General features: G+C 38.7%; 1 protein-coding gene across 3 annotated transcripts in view; it reads right to left on the bottom strand.

Annotated features, from left to right (window-relative positions):
* The window catches only part of grin2aa (glutamate receptor, ionotropic, N-methyl D-aspartate 2A, a), a 165,410-nt gene extending 151,434 nt beyond the window's left edge, over positions 1 to 13,976 (bottom strand). For 2 of the 3 annotated variants that reach the window (XR_001664747.1, XM_007572048.2), the window contains exon 1: positions 872 to 1,375. Coding sequence is in view for 2 of the 3 variants with exons in the window: in XM_007572048.2 (XP_007572110.1) it covers positions 872 to 1,375 (504 nt within the window). In the remaining variant the exon portion in view is untranslated. Of the gene's footprint in view, positions 1 to 871; positions 1,376 to 13,587 lie in introns of those variants that run through there. The other variant, XM_007572049.2, reaches the window with a different exon arrangement.
* Between the last annotated feature and the right edge of the window lie 10 nt (positions 13,977 to 13,986).

Below are 13,986 nucleotides of genomic sequence, written 5' to 3'. Positions count from 1 at the left end.
TTTACTCAAATCAAGTCTAGCTGCTCTACTTTTACTTTTTATTTTATTATTTTTGTTTTTTTGTTTGTTTTTTTCAAATTGAAAGCATAACGAGCATCATTTTAACACTTTATGACGAATTCTGGTAGAAACCTCATTTCACATTCTGGAAAAAATGTATTTCAAGTTCAGGTTCATTCTAAAAGTGGCAGCAACGAATTAAAAGATCTCATCACTGCCACTTGAAGCCTCGTCCAGGCTGCTCGTTCTTTTCCCTTTTTAGGTTCAACTTGATTGGCAGACCAGCAAGCATTGCTTATTCAAATGAGGGGACCAATCAAGCTTCTTTCACCTCTACCGAGGAGATTTTTGCATGGTGAAAGGGGATTTATGATATTACATCTCACTGAACTATGTAGTTGATGTAACAACCTCTATTTTTATAATTTTTCTTAGGGACCACTTTCTTTTTTTTTCTTTTTTTTGAGCCTGTACACCATTTTTTTTCTTTTTTTTGAGCCTGTACACCAACTGTTGTCAAATTCTTCACCACTCCCAAATGTTTCTTCTCAATCTTTTACTTATCCTCACGTATCCTGTTTCCATTGCTCACATCATTTCATCTGTCACAATCTGATTTCTTCCTTTCCCCGTCTTCTCTCCCTAGATACAGAGTTCACTTGTGTTTCCTTGAGTTGCAGCTAGCCGAAAATGGGCTCGAGAGATGGGCGTAAGAGATTTCCTGCTCCCCAGAGAATCGACATTCAAATATGAAAAGCAAGACATTTTACCCAGTCATTCGCAAACGGGCAACACAAACTCGCCCGCGCCACATAGGGACTCGACATTCACTCGTTGCCACATCTCTAAAATCCAGTCAGTCCCCACATACCTTGTCAGCCATGATCATGGACGAGCCCCCATGGATGCCCAAAATGGGTATGAGTGTCTGCGAGGAAATAAAATCCAAAATCTGGGCAATGGCCTCTTGGTCAGTGCCATCCCCAAACACCACGCCGTGGATCTTGGTCCCTGACATCAGGTCACACATGTGGGTGATGATGCTTTTCGGGTCGGTCTTGTTGACCAGCAGCGTGACCACGTTGACGTCGATAGGGTCCTCTTTGCTCCACAGCGCCCGGATGTCCTGGTCCGAGATGTAGCGCGTGCACCCCAGGATCACGGCGATGTTCAGAACCGGCACTTTCTCCGACCCACCGCCCGTCCGCTGCTTCTGCGCTGCCACCGGGTCCACCGTGGCCGTCACCGCCACCAGGAGGGCCAGGGAGAGCAGCGCACCTTCCCCTCCACCGTGGCGACTGGTGCTCCTTCTACCCCTCCTCTTGCTCCTTTTGCTGCCGAGGGACATGGTGCTAAACCACTTCATCCCCTGCATGGAGAGAGGATAATGGGACCAGATGTAGATGGATCAAGGAGTGAGGAAAAAGTGTGGCGAGATGGTGGTGAGAAAAAGCAGAAGAGATAAATTGTTAATGCGCAGCTCATTTAGCCCACACATTGAAGTAGCAACTTTTTTTTTTTCATATTCAGTTTCTTCTCTGTGAGTTTATTGAAAATCAAAACATTGCGGGGAGGGAGATGGCCTTGGGAGGATGTTGAGGAGGGGTGAGAGGAAGAGAAGATGACTAACAAGTTGACACCTTATGGTCACGACTGCTGGGATCAGATGATTATGGTACAATCTGTGCTTGCTGAACCAAAAAAGAAGAATTTTAAAGAGCTCACGTTTTTGTCTTAATTTTTTATACTTTATAAAACATTAAAAACACAATGAACTGATGAATTGGATGACGAGTTCATGCTCAATAGTTGAATTAACTATATTTTTGCCGCAAAGTTTTGTTAGATTTAGGCAGAATGCATCAAATATATCCGATAAATTGCAATATTATTGAAACGTTGGTGTATTTCAGTAAATTATATTCACACATTTTATGGCCTAAATAAGAAATTGATGTTTTAAAGTGTTTATTTCTGTTAATTGTGATGATTCTTTGCATACAACTAATAAAAAACGAGTAAAGTATGTTTAATTTCTGCATAAAGGTTGATGTTTTCAAAACATAGTTTTAATCTGACAAATGAACCTCGTCTGAATGCATATTCTAACTTGCCAAATGTGACCGTATCAAAGCCAAAATGAGCGTCAAACAGTAATTAAGCATGTATCAAAATTTTTATTTTCCATTTCAAAGCGCCAATGATCCTCATAATTCAGCTGCTCTTTTTGATACTTTCTCAGGAATTAAAGTGTGCGGGAAAGTTAGAAAGATCAAACATTTCTTTTCTACTAACAGGTTAGGTTTAAACATGAAAAATGTTGTTTAACTGTAAAAGACCTCTAACCCTCCATGGTCTCACGCCAAAAAACATCCATGAACAATTACAACAGAACAAACAAGTGGGCTCTGAAGCCTGCACCAATGTTTTGAAATGTGAGTCACATCTACATCCTAAAAGCATTGACTCGTTAATGCTAAACCCCTACTATTTTCTAACACGGGCCTTTCAGATCACTAATAAAGCCACGTTTTTGCACGGCACTAATTATTGCTGTGGCCAGTGTGCCGCAGCATCGGTTCAAAGCGACACCTCCTGAGCTGCAGCAGCGCTGCATGCCTGGAGAACGGGAGCTTGCTGAAATTATACAACGTGTGATGCAGCTGTCAGACACACATATGGATTCGTTTATGTCGGAAGCACGTTCCACTGGGGAACACTGCATGGAAGAGAAACAGAGGCGAGTAGTAGATTTCAAATTCGTATCGCACGCTCTCAGTATTCTCACAAGTTTGCGAAGGTTGCCTGTTGCTCCAACAAAGTAGGTTTAATTGAGCTCCTCAGGCTAAAACACCAGGATATCAGTTTGGTTTTTGATGCAGACTGGGGTAACCTTTAGTGATGTACGGAGGACGCTGGGTAGCTAATTGCAGACGAGGTAACCAACTGACAAAGAAAACTGAGTGGGGAAGTTTTTGGGGAGGAGAATCACATTCCAGACCAGACCAACTCTATTTGTCACAGCCAGAAGCATGTTCGAAGGCAAGAGGCTGTGGTATTTTAGTACATGCACCATAGCAATGCCTTTAAATCCAACGGGACTTATGGACAGGCTAACAGCAGACACCGTTATTACAGCCATTCCAGATGAAAAAAATGTTGAGTTTGTTGGGAGTCCCAATGCAACCTAACTAAAAAAACACCCAAGCCAATATACGCATATAAGTTGGTTACCATGGAAACCATGGATGCAGGAAGGAGAAACAGGTAAATACAATTTCACTGAAATCCCCTGGAAACATTTTCTAATTTATTTGAATTTGACAAATTACTTTTTTTACACGTTAAATTACACGGGAATCCTAATCTTGCTTCTCCCGGTGCGGCACTTCGCTGCCTGGCTTGGCACATGTTGGACTGAGGCGTTAGGACGGAGTTTCACAGCTGTAAAGTTGCGACCGTCAGAAATTATAGATAAGGTAAAGTGGGTATATCATTTGGAAATAAAATGCAAATCGACCTCACTTTCTCTACCACTTCTCTTCCCATATAGAAAGTACTCACTGGCCTCAACCTGGCTCTCTGAGAGCATAAAACATGATGAAATGTCACAAGTCAAATGAGCAGGTGTGTTGACACAGGGAGAGTGAGCCCAAATCCCAATGACATGAAACATGTGGTCACATAGTGAACCCATGCATACGGATGATAATTTACAGATTTACTGACAGAAGTGTGTGTTTTCGGATCACCGCGTAGAATGCGGGTGCGGGATAGATTTACGGGAGCCATCATTTCTCATGCCACTCTTTGAGGAAACACGGATTTAGGAGCCGAGATCAGCTCTTGATCTCTCACCAATTGTAAAGCTAGTTCTTATATGTTGGTATTATAATCGGTGATACATCAAACTTCGTAATGTGTAGTAAAAGCTTTTGGTTATTTGTTTTTTTTTTTTTGTTTTGCATGAGTTTGACTAACTTTTGTATGTGTAGAACTTCAGTCAACATTTTTAGGACGTGTCAGAAAAAAATTGGCAAGATGGAACTAAATCGATTTCAACCAATTAAACTGGGAAACATGGAAAAAAAAAGTGTAGACATGGTTATTGACACATGATGCACAAAAAAGTTATTTCAGGCACAAAAGACTTACTCATGATTTGTTTTCAAAAGAGCAAAAGCTTAAAGTAAAATTCAGTGGAAAATCTGAAATTAAAAATGTTTAAGTTGTAAAATTTACCTTGATTTTTGACTTGGTATATATATATATATATATATATATATATATATGAAATAATATAATACATTACATTTTAATGTTTTATTTTAAGATAAGATTCAACAAGACATTATAAGGGAAAATGTAGTAATCGCTGTCCTTGAAGTGCATTGTTTTTTTTTTATTTTTTTGCCCACACTCAGTGATTGTTTTAAGTAATTATGATTTCAATTACAATCAAAACCCATTTTTCATTCATTGCTCAGCATGTCTAGTCTCAAGAGAAGGCCTACAGATGGAGCTTTTTCCTCATGTTAGTCTCTGCTAGTCAATTTCAGGCCTCATGATTCTTTGGCTGTCAACCTGGCACCTCTTTGGCCTACTTATAGAGAGGAGCAAGCGAGTCCATTGCTGAGAAGATTATTATTTTTGCTGTCAGTCGGTTTGTGCCTAAAATCTGGAAAACAAAATGTCTTTTCTTTTCATCTTTTTTTTACTTGTCTTAACTCTGCAGCACTGCAAAAAAAAATAAAATAAAAATAAATAAAAAATTAGGACAAAACAGTGGCCATGAAAGCAATATACTAGGCAAGAGCTATAAAGAGAAACAGGGAAAAAAAAGAGAGAGAACATGCCCCACAAAAGCATATTGAGCAGTTTGTTGTCACATCACGGCCATTGTTTCTTGGCACTACAATAGTGGATGATGTTTGGCAGACAAATCTGTACTACTGGCAGTTTGCTCTCCACACATTCATACAAGCTTACATTCCCGTCCTAACAAGAGGTAGAACATGCAAATAACTCCTGAGCACCAGTGGTTAGATTGTGTTTCAGTAGTTTATAAATTTCCATTTTGTTTTTAATCTACAAGTGGAAAGTAACTCCTACCTACCAATTATTTTTCACTACAGCCCATCTTATCAGTTTTTATGCAGGGCCGAGTTTCACATGCATCGATAATTCATCTGCATTATCTTTATGCGACGATTAAAATGACTGCATTCACAGCGGCCACGTTAGATTTTCCTGCTCTCCTCCCAAATTGAATTAAGCATGGATTAATGTACAGTGCACACTTAGTGGATGCACTGTACAGAGTTGAAGTCTGAATGATGGATACTGCAGATGATAAGTTTTACCAAACCACAGCCCAGAGGACACGACTATGTGTGTTTATTGTGCATCCTAGAGCCTTGATATTGAATTGCTCTCCTGCCCACACTGTCTTCTCCATTACTCCACATTCATTCATCGCTCTGTCATCTATTCACTTCTCTGTCCATCACTTTTATTCTTCACGTTGCTTTTATAAATCAGTCTTGCATCCGCAGTCAACCATTTTATAATGTAGCGCAGCAACTTAAGAAATTTGTTTTGTTTTTTTTGTGTTTTTTTTCTATGTAGGGATGTATCAATATAAACATTTTTATCATGATTATAGACAGCAAAATCAATCCCAGTTAATCCTAGCTTGTCCATTTTTGTAAGGATTTGTTAAAAATGTGAAACGTGTCATTGGCACTGGAAGTTGCTGCAGTGGTGCACAGAGCATTACCTTAGTTTAATATTAGTTTAATATTATAACACTAAAATGATTTGTCTTGAGAATAAGACCCTTTTGTCACAGAGACAAAGGGTTACAAAGTTGTCAAAGTTAGCAACTAAATTACATCACAGAGTAATCACGGTCTGCAACCTGAAGACAATTTGGAACCAACCTTCACACCGTTATGTTTTCACAAGCAGAGCGGATACCGTTAGCTGTTTTTAATTAACCTTAAGGTTGTTTGGAACTCAAAGTGAAAAATATGTGCTTAAGCCTCTTATAGCACATACTAGAAAGTTGTGTCTTGGCTAATCAGCAGTTTTTTTTTTTTTTTTCTTCATTTTTTTTTTTAAGTAGATGCTTCTCAATTTGTTTCAAGGAATAAAAGTTCTGTTTTATCATTTTTGGCTGTCCTGGCAAATACAAGGAGATACTGGATGACAGCGGTGGCAGTTCTATAAATTACTGGAAATAAGTCAAATGGACAAGCTAGTCCACAAACTAGCTTGTCCACTAACATTAGCCACTATCTGCTGGAGACAAAGGATAAAAAACATCTTTAAAAAAATAAAATAAAAACAAAGTCCAAAATGAAGCTGCTATGAACACTTTTTAGCCGTTCATTTTATGGCTGCAGTCAACACACTGACCTAAGTTTTGATTGCTTTGTGGGTAAACATGTAGCTTAATTATGTTAGTCAGTAATTTCTTCACTTGACCCTAACAGTGACACCATGAAGCATGCACATAGTAGCACTGTCGAGTTTTTAAATTATATTTTCTTACATTAACTATGTTTCTCTCTTTTTTTTTTCTTCTTTTTTTTTGAGTTACCTGGTTTGGGGGACTGGCTTCTTCCTGTCTAGGTAGGAGGCGTGGCCACATTTGAAAGCACAATGTCACCTCAGCAGGACCAACCATGTGCTTTTTTAGCAAAGGGGATGTTTTAGGTTTAGTTAGCTTGTTTGATCTTTCGTTACTATTGGTGTTCAGTTCTGTTTTCCCTTTTTTGTGTAAATGGTCTGGCTAATTTATTATATAAGTTACCTTTCTGTTAGGTCAAAGTTCTGAGTTATTTTGTATAATTGTTTTGTGGGGCAAAGTTTCTGTAAGTCACTTTCTTGAGTAGAATTACCGCTTACATTGACCCACCATATTGTGGACATTTCTTGTCTTAAGACTAAATGAAAACCCACTTTGAAGACATTTTTTTTCCCTTTGTCCTCTATGCCTTAACTGCTTGCTCCCTCACATCTGACAAACATTTAGCATTCATTGTAGTCAGCTTAAATTACCTAGTGTCAGAAATGTTGCATTTGACGGACAAGTTAAAAACCTCATCAGATGTACAACAATGTCAACCACGTGAATCAGTTTTCATCTCCAACCACATTTAAACAAAAGTAATAAGTTGTTGCCAAAAGTTGGTGCAGTGTGCTAATTACATTTTATTTTGTTGTCAAGTGAAGATGTTGGAGGCCGCTCAATGAAGGGACTTTGCCAGAAGATACAAATGGAAACAATTTAACAATTAGACGTGTAGTATATCATATTTCCTCATCACAGTGCCAGCTGATTTGCTGGGGACTGATTTGACAGTAATAAAAAAAAAAAAATCTAAAAAAAAAAATAAAAAAAAGGGCAATTTCTTTCTGTTTGTCTCTTCCTGCTTTATTTATGTATTCTGACTAATGTGATTCCCAAAGTTCTGTCTCCTTCTTTGGGTTTCTTTCCCCCAAAGTTTTGGTCTGAAATGAGATTCTCCATTTGATATATATGCAAAGTAAAATAAATTGCATGAATGCAAATGTGATGCTGAAGCGGGTTCCATTTGCTTTTGCAGGCAAAACCAACAATGTGTGAGGATACTTTTTCACTTCCCTCTGCTGGACAATCTGTTTTGTGGATTCTTTGTACGTGTGCTTCCAACAATTTTCTTTCAACTATTTTACAATCCATCTCACTTCACACCGAAGCTGTGAAAACAAATGACTAAAAAAAAAGTGTGCTATACTTAAGAACAATAAACAAAATTCTCTAAAAAATAAAAGTACAAACAATACCTTTAAATTTAAATCCTGGTAAATTGTGGCGTTGATGTCAACTTAACTTTTTTTCTCTCCTCACCATTGAACTGTGTTAAAATTCAAATTAACAACATAATTGAAATAAAAGGGTTAAGAGAGAGGCAACCTAATAATATAGGAAATAAATGTAGCTGTCTTTCAAACCTCCAAAACATCAGCTAATGTTACTCATGCAAGTCCTTCAAAACCAGATTTGAACCCTCAGAACTTCATCAGTTGCATGTGGATCTCATTATTGCTACAAGGCAAGTCTTTGTTCTGTGTGTCACAGGCTTTCACCCCAGTGACGTCTCAAGATCAAAGTCCAAAAGCAGGTATTATATATGTTTGGGTAACAGGAAGCACTTCTATGTTTGTTCATTTATTTGCCTGTCTAGTAACGGGCAGGTGAAATGTTTGGGGTCTACCCTTTATTGTGCTTGTTTCCTGCTGGATTAGACTCAGACTTTGTCAATCCCGATGCCTGTATCTAAAATGTTGCACTTATTTCAGCTGGTTGTGCATATCCTGATTTTGCAACCTACCTACCTACAAGCATTACATTAGTAAAGAAAAAACTGCAGGTAACTTGCAACTATGATGCTACATGTTTCATGGATATTCATTCCCTCAGTCCCGTTCTTGCTAGGTAGTGACGTCTGTAGCAACACTTACAGTTTAGGAGGAAAACTGCAATGGATATACTGCAGCAGAGCATTCAGCTGCGACTGCTGTGTATCTCTTATGCAGTCACAATTTGCTTTTGGTGTGACCTGTCCGACTTCTTTGATCTACCCTCGAGCCCACACTTCAGTCGTTGTCCATACCTCATCGGGTGAAAGAAGAAACGCACCTCAGCGTTTCGTTCTCGAAAGTTGAGCTACGGCTTCAGCAAGATCGTGCTTAGATTCGCTCAAAGTGCGCATTTAATTCGCGAGCGAAACGGCGAATTAACTTCCTCTTATATCTGATAGTGTTCTTTCCTGTCTCCAAATTCCTCCAACCATATTCTCCAAGCCATTCCTCTGCTCAGCCCCTCTCTCAGGGCCCAAGCCATCTGCTCCATGCGCCCTGACATGTGCATGAGCGCCCAGGAGAAGCCCAGTGGAAGTAATCGTCTGTTACCACTCAGGCTTCAACATGTTGTCTCCCCCAGTGCACCTACCCCTTTACCTTGCAACAAACCTTCTGTGTGAGCGTGTGTGTGTGTGTGTGTGTGTGTGTGAATGAGACAGAAAGGGAACAGGAGGGATTTAAAGTGAGGGGAGAAGTGAAATCGCTCATATTCCCTGATATAGAATGGAAACAGAGTTGCACGCATTCTTCCTGCACCTGATGCCCAACGCATGCCTATGCATACATGTACACACCGTACATATGGAGCAGCTTGCAGAGGTATTGCTTGAACCTATTCACATTTAGGACATTGTCACATTTTACTTCCTAAATTGACATCTTTAAAATGCTTTTGACTTTATGTAGGGGTATCAGGGCTAAAGACAAAATGTAGAATAAAATATCTTGAAAACCACGCTAAATGATAATGCAAAGTATTGGAGGTTGTGTGTTTTTTTTTTTGTTTGTTTTTTTGTCTTCTCTCATTTCTATCCTGCTGTAAAGCATGTACTTCATTAGTGACCAAATCACCAGAGATAAAAGTAATTTTAGGCCATATTTGACCTTGAATGATGCTGATAAATTTGAGTCAGAGAGAAATCTATTGTAAAGACTGAACACTCTCTGTGTTTGCTTTTCTGAACGCTAGTTTGAATACTTTAACATCTGTAGTGTGTTTCCTAAGTGTTTTAGTTACACCTACACTATTTATCTTACTTAAAAACATCCTGTTCATCTCACAAATCCTTTCTTTTTCCAGCATCCATGAGAAAAAAAAAACGTTGGGTCCTTGTTGAGCCAGAAGGTATCCACCACACAAAATTGAAAGCCTATGTGTTTTTTACTTTTTATTTTTTGCCTATCCTCGTGAGCCCAGACAATGAGGCTCTTAAGCCTGACCTTTATGAGTCGTGATGCAACCATTTCGAAAGCAAAAACCTGGTCGGTAATGTCTTTTCCTTCTTTTTACTGCCTCTTCCCTCATCATCAGCACATCCAGCGCCAAGTCGTCTCTTTGAAAGCATGGCGAATGAGCTTTGTATTTAAACCCGAGAAAACCTCGCCGCGTCTCTGCGACCAGATCGTAGGCCCAATTTGGAGGTACTGGCGCTTCCTCCCAGATGAGAGCCTCACTCCACTGGAAGCGACGAAAATGTCAGTCTGTATCTGAGAGGAGGCTGAGCATGGCACCTTTTCCACCTCAATTTTGGCTGAGGATTGTGGCTTGATCATTCCAGCTGTTTAAGTAGTATTACTTTGTGTTGCATCTAAAGCAGTGACCAGACAAAATGTGAGCTACAGCTGCTATGCTAACAATCTTGCTAACAATTATTTTAGGTGGTTTGCTATGTGTTAGGGTTGATGTGGCCAGCCCTCTATTGATTTTAAAATCACTGGTTTAGAAGAAAGGCAACACTTGGCTTTTATTGGCAAACATTTTAAAAAGAACAAAAAAGTAACAATTATTTTTATACTGTGTTGGTCTGTTACAAATAAGCCCCCAAAATATAATGAAGCTTGTGGTTGTAGCGTCACAAAATGTGGAAAAGCTCAAGGGATATAGAGACTTTTGCTACAATTGTACTTTCCTTATTTATTTATTTGTTTACTTATTTATAAGTTACTTAATTTTAGCTACTTTGAGTACAGAAACCTCATATTTCAGAACACTTGAGCAAAAGATTAGTAAGAACAAAAAGCTCTTATCCAACTGTGTTCTGTTACATAAGACAGTGAGAAATCACTTAACGTGTTTTGTCTTGGTTTAAAAGATACCTTCTCTCAGTACGAAATTAATGTTTTTGCTGAAACCATCAGACAAAGGTAATTTCAGATTTTATTTGGCCATGAACAAAATTGATTAATTTGAATCATATGCCTCCACAGAACAGAAATCTCTCCCACTGCTTAGCCTCCATTCTGCACTTGGCTTTTTAGTGCCTTACTGTGATAATCTGCAAAAAATCTCTCCGAGATCTTATTCTTTCTTACGCAGTTTTCATCTATATGTAAATAAAGGTAGAGCTAAAAAGTTATCAATCACAATTCCTGCACAACTCCTGTTTTATTCCACACCTTACTTTTATCTGCAGACATACTGGGCTACAAAACTGTATTTAAATACTATTAGTGTATTTTTTTATGCTTTTTGTCCCCCACCCCCCTGCATAAACACAATACACTCTTGATGAACAGATGAAGTAAAATCTGACAGTTTGAGGAGCTTCATTTATATATTGTCTTTATTAGAGTCAGCCCAAAGCATAAACAAACTAACCAGGTTTACAAAATTATATTGTTTTGTGTGATGTTACATATCCTATTATGTTTCAGATTTAAAATCATATGCAACATGTACAATACAATCACATAAACTGAAGAAGTCTGGGAAAACTGCTTAAAACTGTGCTGATGGCAGAAAAAAAAACAAAAAAAAAAACATCTTCCCCAAAATTATTTGAAGCACATTTCTTCTAAAGAACGAGATGCAGTTCAAGTTGCATTCTGTTAAATAATTTCCCTATTCTGTTTAGCAAGAATTCATTTCTGAGCCAGAGAGGCCCACAAGAGAATATCTGAACCAACTATATGAGAGATGCACATTTGCCCCAAGTATGCTATAAGCATGTGAATCATGTGAATCCAATTTAACTAATCAACAAATAATCTAATATAATGTGTGGTGGAGATTACTTTCTAGTTCCACAGCTGCATCTCAAATTAGAATGTCATTAAAATGTTAATTTAGTAATTCAATTCAAAAATGAAAACTTATAAAATGTTCATTCACACCGACTAATATATAAACATTAATTTCTGTTCATTTGGATGATTGTGGCTTAAAGCTAATAAAAACCCAGTTGTCAGTTTCTCAGACATTTTGGAGTATCACATGAAACCAATATACACATTAGCTTTAGTACAGATGTCCTATGTTATTGTGGGCAAAATCATAGGGAAGATCCCTGAAGGGCATACAATTATATTGTTGAATCCCTGCATCCAAACTTATTAGGGGAAAGTTGAGTGGAAGGAAAAAGTTTGCTAGAAAAAGCAAAAAGAATAAGTGTTGGACTGAGAAGATCCCTAAGCCAGAGTCCAAGAATTTAAGAGTTTGGTGAAGATTCCTAAGTTAAAGGGAGTGCTTCAAGATCTATACCTCAAGAACGAATCCAGGAAATAAGCTATAAAAGTTGTATTCCTTGTGCTAATTCAGGGATGCTAGAACTATCTTGCCTGGGCTAAGCAGAAAAAGCTGCTGCTCACTGCTCAGTGTCCAAAGAGTTACTGTCAAGAGGAACAAAAGAGACACCGGCATCCAACAATGCAGGCAACCTGAAGACATCTATTCATAGAACCCGTGTTTAGCAGCGCCACTAGCTGATTGTCTCTATACTGTGTTGCATTTGTTGCAGTGATATGTGTAGAAGTACGGCATGCATGATAATGTGCACAATACTAACAATACTTTCTGACACCTCTGTGTTAAAAAATTATTGTCTTTTATTGGTGCTATGTAATCCCTGATTATCAAAATTGACATAAAAACTTGGAAAAACATCACTGTGTGTATTGAAGATGTATATTAATATAACTTTTTTCATTACATATGCATCACTATATACGGGGGTATTAGTTGAGCCAGATTGATTGGCCCCCAAAATCATATTCTGTTTAGGTCCCCATACACCTTAGGATCGGTTCTGTTCATTCTTTTCTAATATAGGTTTGTTTTAAAGAAACGTGCAGCTAACAAATTTTGTTTATTATTAAATAGGGATAGTTCTTTTTTAATTATTTTGTTATGGCAGCAATGCGCTTCAACAACGTGACTGCATCCCGATCACAGAGGGGGAGAGAGAAACTGGGGTTGAGAGGGTGGTTGCAAATTTATTTAGATCTTCCCATTTGATCCAATGAAGCCATCACAATGCAAGTGCGACCCCCAAAGGCACTGAGTGTAGCTACAACTTTACCAAGACGCACGCTGGGTAGATTTTTCTTCTCTTCCTTCTGTTTTTAAACGTTTATGTTCTTTTTTTTTAACTCTATCTTGCAGTGAACAACTGCAGCCTGGGCTAGAGATGGAATGCAATAGCCAATAAGCGGCGTATTATGGGATAATCTCTCCACTGTTAACGGCTGATCGCTCGTCCGGAGATGGGATGGAGAGAGAAGTTGTGCCAACCAAAAAAACCCTGCAATGTGTCTTCCATCCTTTACAAAGAAAAATCCCCACAACGCGCAGTGTTAATTTATATATCCAATTTATCAAATGTGTTTCAGATCAGTTGTTTTTTAAAGACAGAAAATCTAGATGTTAGATATTTTTCGGGGGAGAGTAGGGGGGGTGTTGAAGGGGTTCCGGTCTAACCGCGGACTTTTATGGAATCAGCTGAGTGCGCACTGCAGCAACATTATGAATTAATAGAGATTAACGCTCTCTCTCTCTTTTTTTTTTTAATTGTAAATCTAAACGTCTTAATATCCAAGTTCTAATGCGGACAGCTGTGCTCGCTGCCTGTGTGCTGCTGCTGCTGCTGCACTTTGGGCGAGGAACGCTTTAAAAGTCACACAGTGTCCGCCGATCAACAGCAAGAAGGGATCAGAAATGGATGGAAATAAAGTACTTACAGTATCTCCCTTCCACAGAGCTCCAAAACAGCGGTGTTAGATGACATTGCAACAGTCCACTCTCTCCCTTGAATAACAAGGCAGGGGAGGGGATCACAGAATCTCTGGTAATGAATAATTCCAAGCGAGCGTCAAAAAAAAGGAAAAAAAAAGAAATAAAGAAAGAAAAAAAAGGAAAGGAAAGAAAAAAAAGATGAATGAAATCCTCTTGTTTTAACACCTCACATTGAGGTGAATAAAGTCACAGTTTTTCCTCTCTCTTTTTGTAATCCAATCTTCATCGCGTGTGTGAGCCTACACTGCTGATTCTCCACTGCAATCTCTCTTGGCCCCCGCGCATCGTGGGGGGCGGGGGGTTGGGGGTGGAGTGTGTGTGTGTGTGTGTGTGTGTGTGTGTGT

This window comes from Poecilia formosa, unplaced genomic scaffold, assembly GCF_000485575.1.
Source record: "Poecilia formosa unplaced genomic scaffold, Poecilia_formosa-5.1.2 Scaffold293, whole genome shotgun sequence".
In the NCBI taxonomy this organism is placed as follows: domain Eukaryota; kingdom Metazoa; phylum Chordata; class Actinopteri; order Cyprinodontiformes; family Poeciliidae; genus Poecilia; species Poecilia formosa.
The sequence above is the reverse complement of the archived record's forward strand: the minus strand, read 5'-3'. Positions and strand labels throughout refer to the sequence as shown.